Below are 22854 nucleotides of genomic sequence, written 5' to 3' on the forward strand. Positions count from 1 at the left end.
CACCATTATCCAAAATTAGTTTCCATCTTATTACTGCAAATGTCTCAACCATAAATATACTGTACTTTCACTTTTAAGTTTTCAAGTGTTTATTTCTTTGTTTTGAGGAGGTGGGGGCGGCATGAATTGTATAAATAGTATACAAGCAAAAAACAAACTTGTGATAGTGGGGCTCAAACGTTGGAAAACAAGCATACATTTCTTTCGACTAAATATTGTGGCCTGCTGATTAATGTTTGTTGGGATAAAATTGATCACGAGTTGTAGTAACCGTTCACCCTGAATTTGTTCTTCAAAGGGCAAAAACAAACTATTTGGGCCAAAGAAAGGAGTGAAATCCTAATAGTTTAATTAATACAAACATAAAAAGCGTAAAAAGGTCTCTCCTGCTCGATGCCGTCATTGAAGCCAATAAAGTAACACACACACACAAAAACACTCACAGTGAAGTAAGGCAGCTTAACGACAGCTCAAAAGTAAAGAATCAATTAAATAGGAGGTACAATGATTGGTGTTGAGCAGGTGACAGTGTTGTGACCAGTCAGGGCTGTGAAAACGTTTTCTAGCATGCACACACAAACGCACCGCTCGCTCACATAACAATAACAACAACCCATCTTTTGCTTCTGTTCAGCTGGAGATCTTGTCCTCCGCTTCACCAAATTTTGCCCGCCCCAACTCCCATAAATTTCCTGTGTGCCTCCTCCCTCTCACTGAACGGCTTGCTCGTTGCCTGAGCTGCTCGAATCCTGTGGCTTCATGACGTCCGGGAGCTCTGGGGGGGTGGAGAAAGGCTCCATCCTCAGTTGCTCAAATGAATCATCTGTGGAGAAGTCAAGTCAGCAACTTAAGACCAGGATACACACACACACACATTACTATCTTATGGAACAACAAAAAAGTTTGTTTTACCACTGAGCCGAAAAGCTAAGCCCACTGTGCCGGGAGACTGAGGCCGAGCCGTATGGTTGGTGAAGCCGCAGTTTCCGAGTGTCTGAGTGTCATCCAGCTCCATGTCGTCCTGAAAAACAAAAAATAGCAGTCAGCATGCCACTTGTTACACATGACATTATAATAATAATAGGGCTGAAACATTCTGGTAAATCAACTAATTGTGATTTTCTTCCCCCCTAAAAATGAAAGCTTTCATCTCATCCTTGGCCACCAGGGGGCAATATAATACAGACATACAGTGTGCGCCGCCTGCGTGAATGCTCCATCCATACTGTTTCAGCACCGCCACCTGGCAGTCGGGAGGGACGAGATAGAACCGTATATTACATTCGTAACTGCCATTTTATGATAAAACAGAAGACTAGCAACTAAGCTACATTAATACTGTACTGTATTAATACTTTCAGCATTGTTAATTTAAAGTAATGTCCTGTTTTTGAATGAAGGGATGGAAAAGAAAAAATATATATATTTACAGCCCTCAATACAACAGTAACTTGAGTGCCCAAACTTGCATTTTGAGACATTCGACTCATGAGTGAGCTTCAGACATTCCACAACTAGATGGACTTCACAACATCCGGCCACTATCAGTTCAACAATTATCAGAGAGACGTGACTCACACATGTATTTTTAACACATGACAAGCACAGACTTTTTAAAGTGATCAAAGTGTATCCATTGCACACACTATGCCAATTAGCTAACATTACGCTAACACCAGCTGTTAAAGATGCTCTTCACTGACGTAACTTCACAAATCAGTGACATATGGTCATCTCTGTCCCTCTTCAGTAGCGGGAATCCTTATATACTGGTGCAGTCACATTAAAACACCTGGCTTATGGTAAAATTAATTTTAATAATCTTGCAATAATACAAATCTTAATCAAAATGGTCAGAAAACACTTTTATTAGACTGTCGGTTGGAAATCTATTCGATTTATCCTTTCAATTCTCTCCAGACACTCCTTTGTTAGTACACATTTGACATTTTCATGCACTTATTAATGGCACACAATGTGACGTCATGTCTCAGGGTTTTTCCTGCTTTGACTCTAATTGATGCAGAGGTGGTACCACCCTGACAAGGGATGGGCGACTACCAATACCAATCCTTTTTTGAAAGGTACAGTACTTGCAGCGGTGGCTAATACCAGTATCACATTTTTTACGGGGTACAACTTTGGCACAATACCTGTTAACGAGGTGTAAGGGAAAAAAAGTTCCATATAACACTTAATTAGTGCCGTGCTTCTCAACGAGGAGTGCGCACGGCCAGTGAGCGCTTCAGTGGTCAGTGAAGCCATCTTCCTGCGCTCTCTCGCAACACGCTGAAAGAGGCGTGCTGCAGGCGTTTCCCACATATCGGTAGGCCGCTATGCATGTATGTGTACCTGCCTTTAAAAAAAATACTAAAAAAAGAATTAGACCACGCCGTTTTTGACGCCAAAAGATCACAGTACAGTACTGGTACCGGTACCCCGTGCTGCACTAATTGCGACCGAACTCAATCAGCTGCAGCATTGTGTTGAGCGTTATCAGTCACTCAGGATGGAGGCAGGCAAATTTTGAACGCAGAAAAATAACTTCCATCTATATTACATATAACAATAAGACTCAAAAGGCAATTATGTGGCACAAAACATTAGTTAATTTGTGCCAAGCTATCATAGTAGTTTAGCCAAACGTCAAAAGGTATCCCCACAACAAACTGTACCGTACTAAAATTATTTCGGAACTGACTCTAGTTCTACTCTCTCATATTGCATTGTTTTGTTGCTCTACCATTTTGTAAGCACAAAATATGAACGTCTTCCTTCTATCTTGGTCAGTTTACCTTATAGAGCCTTTGGTCCTCGGGCGGCCTCTTGAGGATGCCTTCCACAATGCGCTTCAGCTCGTACACTGAGGTCGATTCTTTGGCGTCGGTGAAGATAGTCGTCTTGTGACGCCGAATCATTAGGAACACATCCTGGCGGAAAAGACAAGAGAGCTCTCCTCATTTTCATACATTGTTTTTTCTTTGGCTTTCTCGTGATTCCACCACAATACGCAATTTGATAAATATTCCATACAAATGCACATTGAAATACACTTGCAATAGCTATAAAATGCCAAGAGGTGACTGTATTGCATTGCAAACCATCCTGTGCCCTTCCCACTACAACAAAGGGTGAATACGGTAGTTATACAACATACGTTACTTTGAAAATGGACATCCTTTACTGATTCGAAAGCCTGTATCTCATTGAGCGATGCAGACTTCCAAGGGCGAGTGTTGCTTTTTCGACAGGCTTCAATGTTGCAAAGACACTCTCAAACCCTCTTTATGCTCTGTTTTTTCTTGTCGCCATCAAATTTTGAATATGTTCAAAATTTCTTTGCGATAAGATTTTTTTTTTTTTCCCGGTTTAAGAGCATAATGAAGGTTTTAGACAGAGTATGTGGCAACTGGAAAGTGTCTTTTGAGACGTTGAACGAAGCCTGCTGAAAAAGCGACACTCGCAAGTGAACAAGTGAGCAGCCCAGTGAGCAAGAGTTTACTGGAGCGGCTAGTGGGAGAAGGTAGTACAGGGTGACCCAAAAAGATGCGTACCCAGATTTTATTGGATAAAAAATCCATTTTTTTAACGAATGTCTTTTCTGTTGCAGGACGTGAAAGGTGAACCTATGGATGATCATTTGCAGCTATAGTTGCCCTGAAAATGTCCTGGACAAATCAGCAGAAGATATTCTCCCTGGAGACCTATTTTGCGACAAAATCATACCAGAGTGTACAGATTCAGTTTGGAAAGCGTTTCCATTGTCGCAACTTTCCATCAAAATCAACAATTGTTAGTTGGATTAAGAAGTTCAGAGTTCAGTTCTGAGAACCAAACGTTCTCAAGAAAGTTTTCATCATTTTCAAGCACATTACAGAACCATTCACACATTGTTACTCGCTTTTCCTTGTCAGCATCGGTTAATTTTTGCTTTATTTGGATCTTGTATGGGTATAGGTGCAGATCGGACGTAAGAACACGCCGCAGTGACTCCCTTGTCATTCCGAGTTCTTGGCTGCGTCTACGCACTGATTTCCTCGGGCTGCGTCCTACTGAGTCCCTCACTGCAGCAATGTTTTCTCCTGTCCTTGCACTCTTCTTCCTGCATTCCTGAATAAGTTCCCCCTGTGGCTTTAGAACATAGGCCCACTACAGTCCCATGCTCTCTGAACTTCTTCATCCAACTAACAATCGTTGATTTTGATGGAAAGTTGCGACAATGGAAACGCTTTCCAAACTGAATCTGTACACTCTGGTATGATTTTGTCGCAAAATAGGTCTCCAGGGAGAATATCTTCTGCTGATTTGTCCAAGACATTTTCAGGGCAACTATAGCTGCAAATGATCATCCGTAGGTTCACCTTTCACGTCCTGCAACAGAAAAGACATTCGGTAAAAAATTGATTTTTTATCCAATTAGATATGGGTACGCATCTTTTTGGGTCACCCTGTATAAGCTAGCGAGAGCAAAGCGGAGGGATACAAGCATCGGGAGCCTCTAAATGATGGGACTCAGCAAACGACCACTTGCAGGCAGTCCTTACAGCAGGGGTCTCCAAGTTAGGTCCTCGAGAGCCCCTATCCAGCCTGTTTTCCATGTCTCCGTCCTTCAGCACAGCTGAATCTAATGATCAGCTAATCAGCAAGCTTTGCAGAAGCCTGATAACGATCCCGATCATGAATCAGGTGTGTTAGTGGAGAGAAACATGGAAAACTGGCTGGATAGGAGCTCTCGAGGACTGAACTTGGAGACCCCTACCTGAGGGGCTCGACACACGGGAGGCGACGTCGCTCGCTCTCCATTCATTTCCTATGGAAGCAAGGCGACAAGGCGAAAATCGCCCTCCTCCCTCCCCCTCGGCGACACGCGACTTTCGTGCATGTGAAAAATCATGCGTGTGCACATAGGTCCGCAACGCGATACTAGAAAGTTGAAACATGTTCAACTTTTGTGTCGTCGCCGAGGCTTCAACCAATCAGTGAAGATTTCATTGACGAGCCAATGAACGCAGGACATGCTAGACAGTGCGATACACGGCAAAATGGGAGGATCTAAGTTTAGCAGTCCGACCATCCAGTTTTATATGATACTTCACGCAATGATTTCCGGGACGTGGACTGGAAACTTAGCAACAATTGTTCAGTTAATTCCAGTAATATATTGTGAATCTTCATCCTCGAAATATGTAATGGAACGTCCATTTACAATGATTCCCTCCAATTTAATAGCCAATCAAATCTGTTGTCAACAAGCCGCTCTAGAGGGTGCCGTCAGTCACTGCCGCCGTCGCAACTGTTTGTAGCTTCCCGTGTGCGGCAACAAGTACCTTGTCGCCTCCCGTGTGTGCAGTTTGACATGGGAGGCAACGGGATATGTAATTCGCTGTCGCTTGTCGCCTACCGTGTGTCGAGCCCCTTACAGTGTCAGGTATGGGTCAACTACATTCATTAAATCCTCCTTTGGGTATCCGTAGCAGAAAGATGGTGGCAAAACATGCCTGCTGTAAGTTGTGGTGCAATCTATGTTATATAATTAGCTGTTACTTGTCCTATGATTACATTTTTATTTTTTTTTAATGTACGTTGATATGTTTATTTTTTTATTTTTTTTGCATATAATTGATTTTTTAAATTAATTATTAGTTTACCACTTGATGGTGCAATATTTTACACACTGTCACTTTAAGGACACTATCCTGAAATATGTATTTACGTGTTCATATAACTGGTGACTCACAAGATAGAAAAGCAGATTAAGTCTCAAAATATTTTCATGTCCACAAAATAATAGTAATCATGGCTTTAAACAGTGCAATTATGCCGATAAAGTGATAAAGTTGATGCTAATTAGCGTAGCATTGAAGCTAACGCAGTGTACTCGGCAACTCTGTAGCCACAACTTGACCAACAGCAGCTGTTATATCGTATAATATTACGGAACGTCACCGTATCAACACTAAAGAGCGGTTGGATTTTAAATAATATACGTCGTTTGGAGATGTTTCGTGGGCCAAAAGCGTTAGTAAGGGAGTCGTGACGAGCTAAATTGCTAAAGCTTAGCTCAACGTTAACACACACACACACACACACACATCAAGGAAAGTTAAACTCAATTTCCTTTTTCAAACTGCCCGACTCAGCGTTATGTGGCGTTTAAACATTAGATGGCCCAAAATGGTATTAATACAACGTTTACAACCAAAGGTTACTAAACTGCCAACTTGAACTAACTTGAGCTTGTTGTATTTGTTGTCTTCAACGATTAGACTTGGATACTCGTCCAAAACGGCTTCATGCGCCAAAACATTTGTCGTTTTTTGTAGATCATCACCGACGACTGTTTTTCTTTTCTTTCTTTCTTTCTTATTCCTTCTTTTTTTTATAAAGCCATGTTGAATATCATAAACTGTCCAACGATGAGAAGCTATCAGCCCGTTAGCTAAACAAAGCCAGCATTCTTGTAGACGTCGGCTTGTTGGTGACACTCGCTTCCTCTTTGTGATTTTAAAAACATTCGGCGCCTGACCAAAAGAGTTGTGTTCTGTCGTCGAAGACATATTAGGTGATCAGCGTGGGTTTTATACACTCACCATGTCTAGCGGTCGATTGCACAGTGAGGGGGGGGGAAGGAGGAGAAAAAAAAAACGCCTCAACTGCTCAGCGACAGCTGATGCGGCGTTCAATTTCTCTGCTTGACTGTCAGAATATCCCAGTTGCCCACCTGGCCGTGGGGCCTCTTCATAAATGGCTATCGTAGGAATCTCAGCGACCTCGAAAAGAATGTTTATCAGTACTCAAACTAGTGCACGTTAATGTCGATGTGTCAATATTAACTTAGTGTTACGTGTATATAAGAGAGCACGTACTTGATCGGTCTTTCCTGAACGCAACCCGCGCATTCATGGTCAAACGCGTCTTTAATGTAGGCTTCATTTCTGTGACGTCAGACATGCGCGTTTTCTTTCGATGTGTAAATGTCTGTCAGGTGTCTAAACGTAAAAACTCTATACCTCATTCGTTTTGAAAACATTATTTTAATGTGTCTGTTTATATTCACTGAGTCTTTGTTCAAACAGCTTCTGGCAAACGTGCAGTTTTAACTACACCCAGTAGGTGACAGCAAATTGTAAGTTCACTAGCCACAAGAAAGCTGTGCCGTTCAATTATTTTACCTTGAATAAACATTAATAACTCCACTCCACACCATTTAGGCTTTTAATTTAATTTTTTTAACAATGAGAAATGTCATACAACATTACATTTATGGATTAATACAAATACTTTTATTCAAATGTTTGCGCTGGTTGATGGTCCATATTGCACATGGAATGCGCTCTCTTGGATCTGTGCATCTGTGTACTGGGAGACCAGAGAGGACATTTTAAGATCATTTCAAAGCAAAACTTACATATTAAAACTTACAGTCAGCTGTAGTGGAGAGTGGACGAGTTGAGTATTGCGGCAGCACAGGAGGGTAAAGGGCCTCTCTTTGGTGTGAGAATGTTCTTGGAAGCATAGAGCAAACACCTTCGCGGGAAGGAAGACGTCCCAGTCGGCCGGGTGCTCATCCACCAGGTCACTCAACATGCTAGTACACATACATCTCTTATCAGACTGTGTACTTAATATTGTGGCCTGTGCACTAAGCCTGTCCACTGATACGGACCTGTCAATCATATGCTGCACGTTCAGATCAACGGCGCCGGTGTGCGGATGCTGTAGCACAAGAGCCACGTCGGTTGTCAGCTGTCTGGAGAGTTCTTGATTGATCTGACGTCACGTAGGATGTCATTACTGCGCTTCGCTTACAAGATTTCACACATTCACGTCACTCACCTGGTCAATGACTTCGCGGGGCAGCCTGGAGACAATCCTTAGCGGTAAGCCGAAGTGGTTGAGGGCATCGGCGACATGATTGGCGACATGAGTGGGCTGATAGGAGGGCACGGCCGCTGCCTCTACCCACTTGGAGTAGTAGTCGCTCAGCGTCACCACGTACTTGTGCCCATTGTGTGTCCGAGGTAGAGGACCCCGCACGTCCAAGCCCAGCCACTGCCACGGCGAAGTCACCTGATGCCACCCAATCACAGCCAATTTAAAAACATTTGGACGATAAGAGTAAAACAGTAAAAAATAAAATAAAAATAAAATAAAACTCACCACAATCACCTTTTCAGGATTTAGGCCATCCGTCTATGGCAGGGACACCAAAACATTAGTTTAAACAGCCTGTGAACATTCTCATTCATCCAGGTCATTGTATTATTAAGACACCAAATTGCCATACACACACATACATATATATATATATATATATATATATATATATATATTAGGGGTGTCAAAAAAATCGATTCGGCGATATATCGCGATACTACATCGCGCGATTCTCGAATCGATTCAATAATCGGCAGAATCGATTTTTTTTTTTTTTTTAGGATTCACACCTTGAGCATGGAAGAATGTTATATGAACGGAACATTAAGCCTTAATATTTTATTTTAATGCTGTTCAAACATGAAACAGATTACAACCTCTATAAGACTGAAATTTCAGATAAATAAATAATACATTTTCATATAAATCTTACACTCTACAAGCTTACTGATTGGTATTTTCTAAATTTGAATGAAAAAAAATCGCAACAATCGACTTCTAAATTCGTATCGGGATTAATCGGTATCGAATCGAATCGTGACCTGTGAATCGTGATACGAATCGAAGGCAATTCACACCCCTAATGGCCGCTGTCAATAAAGACTCGGTTCCCAACATTCACATTGACGAGCCATTCAAATGACTCAATTCGTTTATCATTAATAAACTCAAACGCGACTGAAAAGGCGGCCAAACTAGCGTCCGGATTAGGGTTGCGCATGACGGCTAACACTGCTGTTCGCTCGCTGTTAGCAAGCAATCACGGCTAAACGCTGGCAAGCCGCAGCCCCGATTACACGCTTCCGGTAACAACTTCAAAATAAAAGTGTTACAATTCATTGATCTACATATACTACTTTAGTAAAGTAAGGTTTATTTTGAAATTTGGCTTCTCACAGCCTGCGATTGGCTGGCAACCAGTCCAGGGTGTCCCCCGCCTACTGCCCAGAGCCAGCTGAGATAGGCGCCAGCACCCCCCGCGACCCTTGTGAGGAATAAGCGGTCAAGAAAATGGATGGATGGATGGTTTCTCACAGCCCCGTGTACTGTCATGCATACTGCCGTTAGCTTGACTACGACTTTCTCAGCGGCTATCCGAGGCAGAAATGTCGTTTCAGCTCTACTATTAATAATCGTTTTTGTACGATTACGCCTATTTTGTAATCGTAGAGGGTAATAATCGAAATCGTAATTGAATTTCGCTTAATTGCACAGCCCTCACAATTTGAATTTCTGTATATATTCATATACAGCATTGTTAGTTTTGCTGTTAGCGTAATACTGCTATTATTGTCCCTAGGGGCATTAAAAATAAATCAATCAATCAATAAATAAATAAATAAATAAATAAATAAATAAATAAATAAATAAATGTGTGTGTATATATATATATATATATATATATATATATATATATATATATATATATATATATATATATATATATATATATATATATATATATAGATCTGGTGCCACTGAACATTTTGAGTGGTTGAAATTGAAAAATAATATTCATAAATGACTTAGTTATGACACTTCAAAGGAAAAGCCATTTTTGGACAAAATCACAAGAATTTAGTTCTATTAAGAAAACTGCCATTGTGTAAAAACTGGTTATGCAAAAAAAAAAAAAAAAAAATCAGTTTTCATGACTTATCTTATTCAACCCTCTAACTATGTCATATGAAATATTCAAATTAGAATTTTATTTTCTGCATACGTACCGCACAGTTAGTCTTGCTATTAGAATAATACTGCTATTATTTGTCCATAGGGGCATTAAAAATAAATAAATAAACAAATGAACAAACAAACAAACAAACAAATAAATAAATAAATAAAGAACGATATATGTATAGATAGGTCTGGTGCCACTGAAAATTTTGTGTGGTTGGAATTGAAATAATATTCATAAATGACGTAGTTATAACACTTCAAAGGAAAAGTCATTTTTTGGACAAAATCACAAGAATTTAAATAAACTAAAATTTGTGCCCAATGTCTTTCCTTGTGTAAAGCACATTGAGTTGCCTTGTGTATGAAATGTGCTATACAAATAAATTTGCCTTGCCTTGCCTTGCCTTGCTTCATGTCTGGGGTCACGCCTGGGTTAAACTATCATGTTGATTGTTGCCTTTATTTGAACTGATGATTTGTTTGAGGCAAATATCTAATGTTTGGTTTTCTTTGAACTGATGCAATCGGCTTGTAACTAAGGAATGCCAAGTCTCTTTCATCTCTCTATATGGTTCGGACCAGTCTGCAACGAATCAGATGGGTCCAGGTCAGTCCGGTCTCAGCTGCTTATATGGTTTCGAGCCAATCCACAGCAAATCGGATCGATCCATGTCGGTCCTGTTTCAACGACCTATCAGGGTTACCCACATGTCTAGCCTCAACCAATGAGATCGAGTCACTGTCTATTTAAGCTGTTTGAGAAATGTGTGTGTGCTGGATTATTAACTCTGTTCATCGATGTGCTTCCGCAGCCCAAGGGGGCTTGGCATGCAGTCTCTTTGTTTTTCGTTTAGTCAAGTTATGCGAGCCCTGCGATTGGCTGGCAACCAGTCCAGGGTGTCCCCCGCCTACTGCCCAGAGCCAGCTGAGATAGGCGCCAGCTCCCCCGAGACCCTTGTGAGGAATAAGCGGTCAAGAAAATGGATGGATGGAAGTTATGTGAATAAATAGTTACAACCTTATTTGTGTCTGCGCCTTGGGATCCAACCCTTCAGCACAAAACACTAACTGAGATTAAATGCCCTTGGAACAGTTAAAAGTATACACAGAGAAAGACCTCTGCCAAGGCTTTTTGTCAATAAAAGAAAAGTTGCACACAAACCTCCTTGGTTTTTGTCATCATCGCATCTGTGTCGGGTGCCCACTGAACATCCTGCTGAGAACAAAACAACAATCATACACCTAAAGTAGTAGAAGTAGTGATCAGTCTTTTTAGTAGTTGTTGTAGTGCAGTAGTAGTAGTAGTAGTAGAAGTAGTAGTTGCAGGAGTCATAGTAAGCAGCATCAGAAAAAGTTGTAATAGTGGTAGCTGTAGAAGTAATAGTGGTAGTAGTACAAGAAAAAGTTGTAGTGGTAGTAGTCGTCATACTGGATGTAGAATAGGGGTGGGAACCTCTGGGTACCTCATGATACGATACAATATGCGATACAAGGCTTACGATAACGATTATTTCACGATGTGACGATACCATGATTATCGATATATTGGTCCGGCAATAAATCCACTTTAATCTATATGATAAAACTACTCAAGACATAAACCATAGGTGTCAAACTGAATCCATCGAGGGCCGCAGCCCTACAGGTTTTCGAGGCCTCCCATTTTCAACGCAGCTGATTCATATTTAACATTGCAAAATAATAAATAATATAATATTATATATATATATATATATATAGTCACCACATACGGCGCCTCCCGATATCGGCGCTCGGAAGGACCCCCGACTTGAAATCGGGCATATCCAACATGTTGGATTTTTTGGCCCGATATCGCTCCGTGCAGCAGATTGACAGTGACGTGCAGCCAATCAGAAAGCGAGCCAGCGAGGAAGCCGGTTGGGAATCCAAAATCAAAACAGTCATGACGCAGCAGAAAGTTCGTGCTTACACTCTTTTTAGTTTTTTAATTATTTGTATTTTTTTTATTTTTTTTAATACACGCACACACATTCTCCACAAATAAACGTGGTCTCCGGGTGGGACGCCAACCCGCGCTGCCAGCACCGAGCCGAGGGCAAGCGATGTCTCGCCAGTGCCCATTTACACTCCTTTATTAAACAAGACCTTTTCTTTTTATTCCGCTTTTTCGGCTGAAAACCAGGATCCACTCATGTAGACGACTCGGAAGCCACGTTTAATCTCGAGAGGTTTGGTGAGACTTCCTGTCACATTCTTGAATGAACTCGGCTCGTGTGAAGTGTGTTGATTGTGCAGTGTGGCCGCACATCACGCACGGTACGTTCAAAACTGGAACTCCCGTGATTTTTTCTCCTCACGTGTGGTGTCTGTCAAAGATTGGAAATCGGCCGACAATTTTCTTCAAAATCTTGCCGTGTGAACCAGGCTTAAGTTTAAAATCTTGCCGTGTGAACCAGGCTTAAGCTCATGATTTTTCTTCACCTGAAGACTACCATACAGTTCTGCGCCACTCTTGTTATGTGCTCCCCCTAGCGGCCCGCCAAGTAATTGCTCAATAAGTAATGAACAATGGAGCCACTATAGCGGCTGTATATTAACTAAAAATATTGCGATACTTGCGTAGGCGTATCGATAATCGATCGGGAGACAAAGCAAAATGATATCTATATATCGTCACACTCCTAATGTATAAGTAGTAATAGTACTAGTAGGAGCAGTGGTGGTAAGAGTACTAGTACAAGTAAAAGTAGTTGTAGTAGAAGAGCTCCCCGTTTTAGGGGTGACAGTAGTATAAGTAGATCGTAATTGTATTGGTGGCCACCATACTAGTAATATTAGTAGCAGCAGCAGTCGTAGTAGTAGTAGTAATAGTATGAGTAGTAGTGACAGTAAAAGAGAAGTTAGTAGTAGAACAAAGTTGAAGTCATACAGTATAAGTAGTGGTGATAGTAGTAGTAACAGTAGTGGTAAGCATAATGGTAGTAGTAAGAGCAGTAGTAGTAGATGATCTTTTCTATCAATTCTACTAATAGTAGTACTACTCTTCTAGTAGACTCTCATTGTCAAAATCAAAACAGAAATGTTGTTTGAAAAGGCATGATGAAATGCTGTACTTCAAGGGTTTCTTCCCAGATCTCCCTGACAATTTCTTAAATGAGGTAAACATGAGATCATCGACATCATCATCATCATCATCATATGTGGTGACCTGTTTGGTGCAGTAATCTCCGTGGAAGAAATGCGGCAAGGACGTGATCTTGACAAGGCTCGGGTCCATGATGATCCTCCACCTGACCTCCTTCTCTTGCATGTCCACATCTCCACCTCCCCCATCCACGTCCACAAACTCGTCTCCTTCAGGAACGTCATGCCCCGTGGCCGTCGAGAGTGTGGCCGAACTGGTCTGCCAGGCTTTGGTACTCACTCGCTGCCACAGTCGAGACAGGGAAAATGTTTAATCCAAGTCTGCGACCAGTAACTTGAATGACACATTTGACAAAGTAACAGTCAAGCTCACCGTTTTTCTTCTTCCTCTAGGAGTGCTGCTGGTTGCCTAAAGAGAGATGAGTCACAGTATTTATTTGAAAAACATGACTTTCCTCAGCCTGACAACTTTTAGCTGATATTCTTGTCAACCAATCCGATCTGGCGTTTATTTCATGTTGTGTCATAACCTAATATTGCAGTCATTTATTATACAGTGGACCCCACTATTAGACAAATTGTCTTTCAAAGAACAATAAACCTCCAATACGCAATGCATATTTCATGTGAAATTGGTGCTGGCTCCCCCAAATAACAACAACAAAAATCAAGAACAAGAAAAAAAAAATACAAAAAAAGAAATACATGAAAACATATGAAAACCTCTGACTAGGTGAATCTGTCAGTGCCAAACCACAAATATGTGGTGGGCCACTGTATATTTTACTTATTTATAATCAGTAATAATTGTAGTAGTAAAGTCAGTCATTTCTGAAAAGTAGCCTAACATAAATTATCTAATAAATACATTTACAAAAAATAACTCTATTACAACTAAAAATGCTAAAAACGCATACATGAAAAAAATCTTTCAAAAATTATTTTAAGCCCAGCAAATGGAAAATGTGGTCAAATATTTTTAGATATTAAATCTTTAAAAATGTCATAAAATCGGTCAAGAAAATATTATTGAATTGGTGAGGATAAGGTGTACAGATGGATGGATGATTACTAAATCGGTTCAATATATTTCATTATTTGGTTACTCTAATCATGGACAATGTAAAAAAAAAAAAAAAGTTCACATTTAATTATGCAAGAAAGTATTTTTGTTTATTTTTGTATTGTAGTGTACCATACACTAAGGCCCTATTCACACGGAAGCAAAGCAGGTTTCGTTCCTCAAAAAAATTGTGTACAGACAGAAACATTTCACGACATGTGAGTGTCCAAAAGAAGACGCCTAGGACGTTTAACGGATGTAATAGATATGCCAAGTCAGGTGTGGTGCTGTAGCACAGCCACAGGGAGTTAACAGAAAGCGAAGAAGAAGAATCAGCAAAGAAAACAAATCACTAATCAGAATTGATGCTGCATTCGAGGATGGTCGGATGTCGGATATATCCGAGTTCGTTTTTCCCAGTTTCGACCTGAAAGCGTTTGAGGCAAAAGTAAACAACCAAAATGGCGGCTGGTGATAAATTGTTTTTTATTTTGGTCCTCAAAACATATTATGACCTCCAGAAAACTTACCTTTTTGCAATTTTGCTTCATTTATTGTTTTAATCTTATTTCATAAGCATTCCATACAGTTAAGTAGTTGACCGCATAATATCATGCAGGGAGACAGCGGCAATACTGTCACGTACGTTACATTAATTGAAATTATGGCGAATATTTATGAATGAAGAAAGCTATCTAGTTTTATACTCGAGTAAATTGTGTTTTGCCATTCAGAGTGACGTCACATTGTAGTCCGCCAGTGAAGTCGGGGTCCTTTTTTTCTTCCGACTTCGCAAGTGGAATTTCCGAGTTCAAGGGGGCGTTCCCGTACACACTTCCTGGTTTGAACTCAGAAAAGTCCGACTTCCAACCATCCTCAAATGCAGCAATATTACTGGATAGCCGATAGGCCAAGGCTTTTGAAGCCGCGAGGCCGCCATGTTACTCCTCCCATGAAACGTTTCTCAGCATACGATCCTATACATTTACAATCTCATAACTGAAGAATATTTGAGACAGTACTTAGTAGAAAAAGAATGATTAATGCTGTTTTAAATTTGTTAAACATAAACAAGAGGGCTTCAAGCATTTTACAACTTGCCTTAAATACATGCAATTATGTGCTTAATGATTTTTGGAGGAAACGTGTATATATATATATATATATATATATATATATATATTAATTAAAGAATTATAACTATAATTCAACAAAAGATGCCTCTGCCAAATCTATCATTGGAGTCTAAGGGACTGAGCGATGAAAGAAAAAGGGTCTTCACAATACTTTATACAGTAGTCTCGCGAGATGGGAGGAGTGATGGCCGCCTTGTTGCATCAACAGCTTGCAAGAGCGTGTATGGGCTATCGGCTACCCAGTAATATATACAGATCAGTGAGATGAACACAGGAGAAGTGACAATGGCGGGTGATTCAAGTACAACATCACGCAAAATATGTTGCTGTATAAGCATAAGCGAGCTTAGGAGATTGTGCAAAACGACTACAACACTGCTATCCGCCAGTCACGCGAGAATTGGAGCGTCGTCATCTCGCTGCGACCACGACGTCATCACTGGAGGAGTATCCCGCGTTTGATGTCCACAATGGAACGCAATTTGATATCTTACCACTCTGGAGCCCAGTTACAAAGGTGATCAGTTTTAAGCTCCAAAACGGCACCGCCGTGTGTTCAACAAACATGCACTAAAATGTCAAAAATAATGACCAGGACATGTAGACAGCACATCAGGAAAAAAATTATTTAGTGTTGAGTACACCTTTAAATAAGTAAAACATAGGTTCAAGGCAATACAATTATTAAATATTGCGATTTACTATGAAATTAATCTTAACTCATTCACTGCCAGACATTTTAGACATTTTTCAACAGTCAAAAAATGTAGGTTGCACAAAATGCAGCCATTACTCTCAAACTGTTTATTTAGCATAAAATGGGGCAATGATGCCATCTATTGGTGGTTGGGCATCAGTAAAGTTGTTCCAATTTTTACATTTACAGTGGAGCATAATCAGAGTCTCCCCCATCTAGCCTCGCTGAAAAAAAAGACAATACTTGTATTAAGAATCGATTTTTCAAAATTTAATTAATTCACATTACCAACAAAAATGTTACTTTTTTGTAGTGTGTCTTAGAATAAGTCATTATTACACATTTTTTGTACAGTAAATACCAAAGTCCATCAGATAAGTAAACATATCAGTATATCATTAAAAAACTAATGAAAAATATCAAGCCGATCTCGAAATAAATGTTTAAAGTAACCAAAAGAAACTAATTATCGGGTGCATCCTCCATGCCAAAAGTCCATTATTATTATCAACAAACCTTGTTTTTTCTGGCTTCGCCTTGAGGCAGGAATATGGTGGGCACGGCATCTTCCCGAAGCTGGACACACTTGCCAGTTCGGTCCAGGTATTGCTCCTCAAAGTGCTTGCTACACAGCACAGAAAAGCGAGAAGGCGCCCAGTCCTTCCACTTCATATTGGCCAGCCATTTCTTCAAGCGTCGCTCGTTGCACAGCGGGAACCTACGGAACACATTTGTATTTGCTTCCGAACTAAAATTGGATTTGAGGTGAAACCAGAAAAGTCGTATGCCGAACTCACTTGAAATACTTCTCATCGGCGTCGTCGGAGCTTTCACACTCGTACGCACACTTGTAACGGCCCATGTAGAACTTCACTTTACTACTGAAATGTTTAATTAAATCGTTTTTGTTTTTCTAGAACAGTGTATCAAACTAGCTAAAGTAGTGACAACTACATATCCGCATTTCAAAATACTGTACGACTAACGGAAGGTTTCAGTCAAATGTGATGGTATTTCGAATTTTGAGAATTATATCGTATGTATAATTTTATAAAACTGGTTGGCAGTCAACAACACTAATCATTATAAATATATTTTATAATATCGACTTTATAAAACGTTTATTTTCTTCTTTTTGTTACCCAACTCTGACAGAAAGTGCTCCCTGGCGGATGTTAGTTTCCATTTTCTTCTTCGTTGGTTTGAGTGTTTCGGATTAAAAACGCCCTCTATGGGCAAAACATATAAGGCCAGCAAATCAAGTTTAACATTTATAGACCCCTTTTCTAACGACAAATGTAGTAAATAGCAATTTACACATTTGTAACGTTCGACTATGTTGTTTTAGAACAAGCTTAGGTAGCACCTTAATGGTTTGGAGCTCAATAAGCCACAGTCACCAGTGGATGATTTGTCTTTATCTATGTTGCCTGTTGTTAAATCAGCTTTCCCTGTCCAGTGACCTCTTAACCGTGGTACAGAGACTGAAGAGGCATGTTCTCTTTTCCTTGCTTTCGCACAAAATTTATTTTAGCTTTCCCACCAACGTACAGTGCGCTGAGCGCAAGCTCGACAGCTCCCCTTCACTCTCTGGACCGACACCGCCCTCCTGTGCCAAAGTACGGCACTGCAACGCTATATCCCCATTCATATACTACTACTCAGGGACAGGCTTGGCTTGTAACACTGGCAAAAATAACTTATTGGAAAAGGATCATTTTATACACAGCTTTAAATGACTTTCACACAAATATGTATATATAAAAGTTTTATTACACAAATAAAAAGACAAATGTGACTGATACCATAGTGAATCATTTGAGAGCCTGCCTGACCCACATCCAAATATCCTGTGTGCGTTTTCATCTCATTTTTGGCTTCCATTTGAATCTCCACTCGTCCCAGTCCAGCAACGTTCTCGTCACATCCCACCCGGCATCTTCTACACCTGTCAATCAAACCCATCACCTTATCAAACAGCCTGTAAAGGAGGTGTTGCTGACTCCCACATCGGCTCACCTTTGTAAAATCGGTCAAACTCGCTGCCCATCAACTCGTAGCTCTTGTGTACCATTTCCCAGAAACCTTGATGTTGCCTTGATGAACTCAACTTATCGCTGAGCCAAATGGCTTGACACATCGCTCTGATTTCATCTCGTGTGTTTGCGTGCGCTGCCAAACATACGCACACACAGCCTGAAAGTATAGAGAAATGCAGACTTAATACACACTGTGGCGAGCCTTTTTTTTAATTTTATTTTTTATTTTTATTTTATTTTTTTTAAACCCTAACCCTATTTTGTACCGTTTGTGAAGCCCAGCAAGAAGGGTGCATCCTTTTTCAAAGCCAAACGCAACTCCTCCGGGCTAAGAAAAATATGATGTCAAATTGTATTATCCATCCATCCTTTTTCCGAACTGCTTCACACAAATATTTACATTTTGAAGTCCAATGGCCAAGAGTGATATAAAATGAACAATTATATCTCAAAAGTCAAACAAATTTTGAGGGTTACCTTTGGACAACTTCATGAAGCCTCACACCAAGTTTGATAGGCAAAGTTTTCCTAAACTCTGTACAATAAAATAAATATACAGTATAATTATCATACTCACAATTATCAGAAACTACACAGCCACCACGCACACGCATCTTTTACCCAAAAAGACAGGTTCCTCGCGATTGGCTTCCAGTGGGGTCGGGACGTGTCCGTCTCGCAGGAAGTGCCTTAGCATGATGGCAAGCCGCGCCTCGTTCAGCGTTTCCATGACCACCGAACGCACCGCCTTGTAGTTGGCGTACAGGTGGAGGGCGGTGAAGAAGAAGAACAGGCCGATGGTCAATCTGGTGGTTGAGTGGGGGGAAAAAAAAAAAAAAAAAAAAAATCAACCAATAAGTACTGATTCTGGATTAGGATTAAGACTGGTCGTTTAGCACTTACGCCGGGTTGTCCGTGACGAGCGGAATGAGGATCAAACTGACCAAGAGTCCGGCCAGATTCACCAATGTCTCCTGGAATTAGTGCAACGTCAATGTTTTTTTCTCCTTTTTAGAAATGTGTCATCTTAGCTTTTTGTCTTTTTTTTAAGAAAGTGCAACATTAAAGCTACTCTATGTAGGATTTCCCCCAAAAATATCTTAACAATAGCCTTTTTATTTGACCATTTATGACTGAAACATATTCTAATTAGTAGATCAATATCTTAGCTGTTCACAATGGGTACTCCTACAAGCCTCTGGCCAATATTATTTCGGAAGCGTCCGGTCCGAATGTTTCGAATTTCCCGCCCTCTTCTGCGGGATGTGACGTCATGCGCGTCCTCGTCAGTTGTTTCCTGTCGCGCGAAGACGGAACTAGTACAGATTTTCGCTGCCCCAGACACCCGCTGTTACTCCGCGGAAGGCTGCTTAAAAAATAAAAAATAAAAAAATGAAAACAATGTCAAGTGCCACGAAAAAAAAATAAAATCTAAACTTGATAGTGACCGACGCCGGGCAAGAACGAGAGTGAACATTGGTTTGACATTTCAGCGGTGGAGAGAGTTGAGATCGGACTTGGATTAGAAAAGTGATTCACAGCTGGCTTTCTTTCTACTCCAAAAGGTAAGAAGCGAGTATCTTGACATTTAGAAGAAAATGTGTTGTTTTCAAATAGCAGTAACCTCAAGATCGATCACTTCTCGGTCGTAACTATTGGGGTGAAAGTGAGGTGGAGGGCAACATTTAGCGTGAAAGGGGCGGCAAAGTTGAATGTAATAGAACAGAATGACTTTATGAAGAACAGACGTTCCATTCCGCGGCGTTTCAATCAGGCTAAATGTTGCCTTATTTTCCTCCGTGAAAACAGCCTATTATCGCTACATTATGCTAACGGAATGTGAACGCTACTACTGAATGGCGATAACATTCACGGCCGTATCACACTAAGTAGTGAATGGGTCTATATGTTTTTCACAATCGTCAATTTCCATAACTGACAGCCCACCTTTCGGCTAATGCACAATGACGCTAGCCTGGGGGCGACATACACTAATAATGACTTGAATCAGGTTGACGTCCGTCGAGCGGGGTGACTACAATATGTAACTGCATATTAACATCGGAATGAGGTCCAATTAATTGACGTAATTTGCACATCGTTTTGGAGTACAGCACAGGACTGGACTTCGACCGACTAAAGCAATATGATCTGCACGTCCCGTGGACATCAATTGTTTAGTGGGGATCGAGAGTCTCATTCCGTGAAGTGGCCAGCTTTGTGTAACATTATAAAACTTCTTACCTCTGAAAACATAGTTTCATTGGATATGAAGAGCCCAGTCTTCAGTATTGAGGTCGTGCACGTACGAGTGCGCGCAGCGTGTACGAGCGCGCAGTTTGTTTTCGGCCACAGGTGGCAGTAGAGATTTGAAATTTTAAATCTTACATATAGCTGCTTTAATAGTTGTTCAAGTTTTTGTTCATGTACCGCCACTCAGAAATATTTCGGTAGCTTCAACGCACCTGACTACCGTCTTTGGCGGAGATGTCGGCCATGTTGTCTCGCCGAGCTTGATGGACAGTCAGAGCGGCTCTGGTGGCTCCTCCTGCCACGCCCACTACAGACTGAAGAGGACAGGTTTAGACCATTAGCGAGAAAACAGCGGAAGTTACATATCACTATGATTTCTTTATTGTATAATACAGCTGCTTTCTTCAGTGGAGCAAATCATAAAAAGAAAAATACATTTTCACACTCATAACAACCATGATTAAATTGTGTTCCCAACCATTTTACTTCTACTTATATTCAATTTAGCTACCTTGAATATCCCCGACGTGCACACAATTAAGGTGAACCAAGCAGGAAAGAACGGGGCCAGGATTTCCATGAACATGGCGATGTCATTGAGAACGTCTGCAAAAAGCCTTGACAAACATTGGGACAGGATTAGTCAGAGAAATGACAATTAAACATTTTTGTACTGAGCATACCTCCATTTTTTTGCCTCAGAGTCCAACTTGTTCCTGAGGAACGCGCAAACACATGATGAACAACAACAACAGAACATGTTTAAAGTTTTCACGAGATTAGACGTGCCTTTTAATCAGTCAATGAGAGGATGGAGTATAGTCCTTGGTTGTGTATTCTTCATCTTATCAAGATATTTTGGGCAATTTCTTCCTTTTTTTGTTCCTAGTGCATACAGCAAGATCCATAAAAGGCATGCTTGGATAAGTTTGGTGTCCTTAAGGCTTGGGAATGATGTCATAGAAAAATACCAGAAGTTATGAAAATGAGTATTGTATTTTAATTGACAAAAAAAAATATTTTTTACTTTCACTTTTGTCATTAAGTACATTTTAAAATTTGTATTGTTTTACTTACTTACTACTACTACGTTTACATTTACTTGCAGTAGAAAGTTTGAGTACCTGTAGTTTTTCCACTTCTAACCGAAAGTGGCTCATTACTTGTGTCTCAGTCTGAAAGAGACGGTGCTAAAAATGTACCCTTTTAGCCAGGCGAAGACAATCCTTCCTAACATGCCGGTTCCATCTAAGAAAAAACACATTACGATTGAATGGTGTCAAGTATACAACAAGCATGACAAAATACATTTTATTTACCTCTTAGCAGCCAGGTGACTGTGGCCGCAGCCACCGTGGCTTCCTGGTTTCCCACACCGACACCTCTGAGTGACGCCTGGGTGGCCAGCGTTCCCGACAGAGAGCTGGAGAAGGCCTGAGGAGAATGTTGATCATGAGGGATGGTAATTGACATTAATTTAGCAATTATGACTCCTTTATTGGTACTGCTTATCGATCAAATGCCATATTAATTCTACTATCAATTCTGATTGGGCGAGGGAATGAAAATAATAGAAGTAAGCTTCAGACACCACCACAAGTGGTGGGAGCATATTGTAAAATTTGTTGACAGTGACACCACCACCTTGCTTCTACGATACAATATGTACTTCACATTAGATTTTAATATGGTATATTGTAGTTTTTATACAGTATAATACTGCTATTGTTCAAATAGGGGGAAAATGTGATAAATACATTTTGTTTTGAGGGGCTGGGACAGATTAACCATTCCAGTCATTTCACAAGGGAATTTGAATTGGGATAAGAGTAATTTAAATTTCGATCATGGTCACAAAACGTACCTGTACAGTATCCCAAAACTGGTACTGCAAGTAGTCTCCACTCACACTCTCCGGATAGCCTTGAGGAAGAAAAACGCTCTGGAATATATACAAAATTAAGATGTCAAACAAAATTTCATAAAACTACAGTTCTCGTACGGCTTCCTTACTTTAAAAACACCAACAATGGAGTTTCCTCTCGGTTCAGCATCCCTGCTGTCCCTTCTCCTCTCCATGGCTCCGTCCTTTGCAACATAATGCCACGACTCGCCACTGCCGTACCTCTCGGTGGCTAAAATAGCACCGTAGTCCTCCATTTCTGCTTTTATGCAACAAACCCCTGTAATGTCCAGTTTAGGTCTGCAATTGGAGGCGATAAATAGACCAGAATCACCACTATTCGGTTTGCTATACGCGATCAGTTCTACTGGATTATTTTTTTTAACAAGCCACAATAAAGCTAACAAGATTAATTTATATACATTTGACACTTGTTTTAAGTTTTAAGTTACAGTACAACATCGACACGTCAGACATCTCTCCTACACTGTGTTTTCTTCCGCCTTTTCTGACGCGAGACATCCTATTGTATGGGGTTCCATGAGTGCCAAAAATATATGGGGTTCCGATTTTTACAAAACTTTATTTAGTTTCACATCATAACAAAACAGTTTCAAATTACCAAGTACAAAACAAGAAAACATTATTTACACACAAAGTACACAATCAATTAAAACACACAAAATTCAATTAGTCCAAACATTTTACAATTGTAAAATATGCCAGGGGAAAAAGATTCTTTTTGTCCTTCTTTCTTTCTTTTCTTAAAAAACAGAGAAATTGTCTAACCACAGTGTTAC

General features: G+C 40.4%; 2 protein-coding genes across 5 annotated transcripts; both read right to left on the reverse strand.

The window, feature by feature from the left end:
* Window positions 1–71: 71 nt before the first annotated feature.
* Window positions 72–17082, reverse strand: LOC144033580 (elongin-B-like). Of its 4 annotated transcripts, XM_077541764.1 has the most exons (12): window positions 16657–17062; window positions 16376–16577; window positions 13337–13372; window positions 13028–13246; window positions 11000–11050; window positions 8161–8193; window positions 7837–8070; window positions 7667–7770; window positions 7423–7588; window positions 2796–2930; window positions 913–1021; window positions 72–823 (listed from the first exon to the last, which is right to left on the reverse strand). In XM_077541764.1, exons 1-12 carry the CDS (start codon window positions 16719–16721, stop codon window positions 711–713), a joined length of 1467 nt encoding a protein of 488 aa, XP_077397890.1. In that variant the 5' UTR covers window positions 16722–17062; the 3' UTR covers window positions 72–710. The 4 variants fall into 4 exon arrangements, with proteins under 4 accessions (XP_077397890.1, XP_077397915.1, XP_077397906.1 ...); XM_077541773.1 differs by lacking the exons at window positions 72–823; window positions 913–1021; window positions 2796–2930 and adding an exon at window positions 7202–7359 and having other exon boundaries at window positions 16657–17082; XM_077541789.1 differs by lacking the exons at window positions 7423–7588; window positions 7667–7770; window positions 7837–8070; ... (4 more) ...; window positions 16376–16577; window positions 16657–17062 and adding an exon at window positions 6591–6884.
* A 532-nt stretch (window positions 17083–17614) lies between these two features.
* On the reverse strand, window positions 17615–22573 carry rusf1 (RUS family member 1). The gene is made up of 13 exons (XM_077541802.1): window positions 22165–22573; window positions 22016–22093; window positions 21471–21585; window positions 21354–21399; window positions 20835–20867; window positions 20663–20768; window positions 20364–20465; window positions 18802–18872; window positions 18520–18704; window positions 18376–18433; window positions 18165–18226; window positions 17879–18055; window positions 17615–17807 (listed from the first exon to the last, which is right to left on the reverse strand). Exons 1-13 carry the CDS (start codon window positions 22309–22311, stop codon window positions 17722–17724), a joined length of 1266 nt encoding a protein of 421 aa, XP_077397928.1. The 5' UTR covers window positions 22312–22573; the 3' UTR covers window positions 17615–17721.
* Window positions 22574–22854: the final 281 nt, after the last annotated feature.

The sequence above is a fragment of the Festucalex cinctus genome, chromosome 1, assembly GCF_051991245.1.
Source record: "Festucalex cinctus isolate MCC-2025b chromosome 1, RoL_Fcin_1.0, whole genome shotgun sequence".
Classification (NCBI taxonomy): Eukaryota; Metazoa; Chordata; class Actinopteri; order Syngnathiformes; family Syngnathidae; genus Festucalex; species Festucalex cinctus.

Bases quoted from the DNA above. Each gene is read 5' to 3' on its own strand.
- rusf1 (XM_077541802.1), bottom strand. From the start codon at position 22,311: ATGGAGGACTACGGTGCTATTTTAGCCACCGAGAGGTACGGCAGTGGC. The intron at 18,873-20,363 runs GTGCGTTGAAGC...CACTAATTCCAG, and splicing joins CCGCCAAAGACGGTAGTCAG to GAGACATTGGTGAATCTGGC. The intron at 18,056-18,164 runs GTACAAAATAGG...CTATACTTTCAG, and splicing joins CTTGCTGGGCTTCACAAACG to GCTGTGTGTGCGTATGTTTG.
- LOC144033580 (XM_077541764.1), bottom strand. From the start codon at position 16,721: ATGGGCCGTTACAAGTGTGCGTACGAGTGTGAAAGCTCCGACGACGCC. The intron at 16,578-16,656 runs GTGAGTTCGGCA...TGTGTTCCGTAG, and splicing joins GCCGATGAGAAGTATTTCAA to GTTCCCGCTGTGCAACGAGC. The intron at 11,051-13,027 runs GTCACCACATAT...TGTTCTCAGCAG, and splicing joins GAGATTACTGCACCAAACAG to GATGTTCAGTGGGCACCCGA.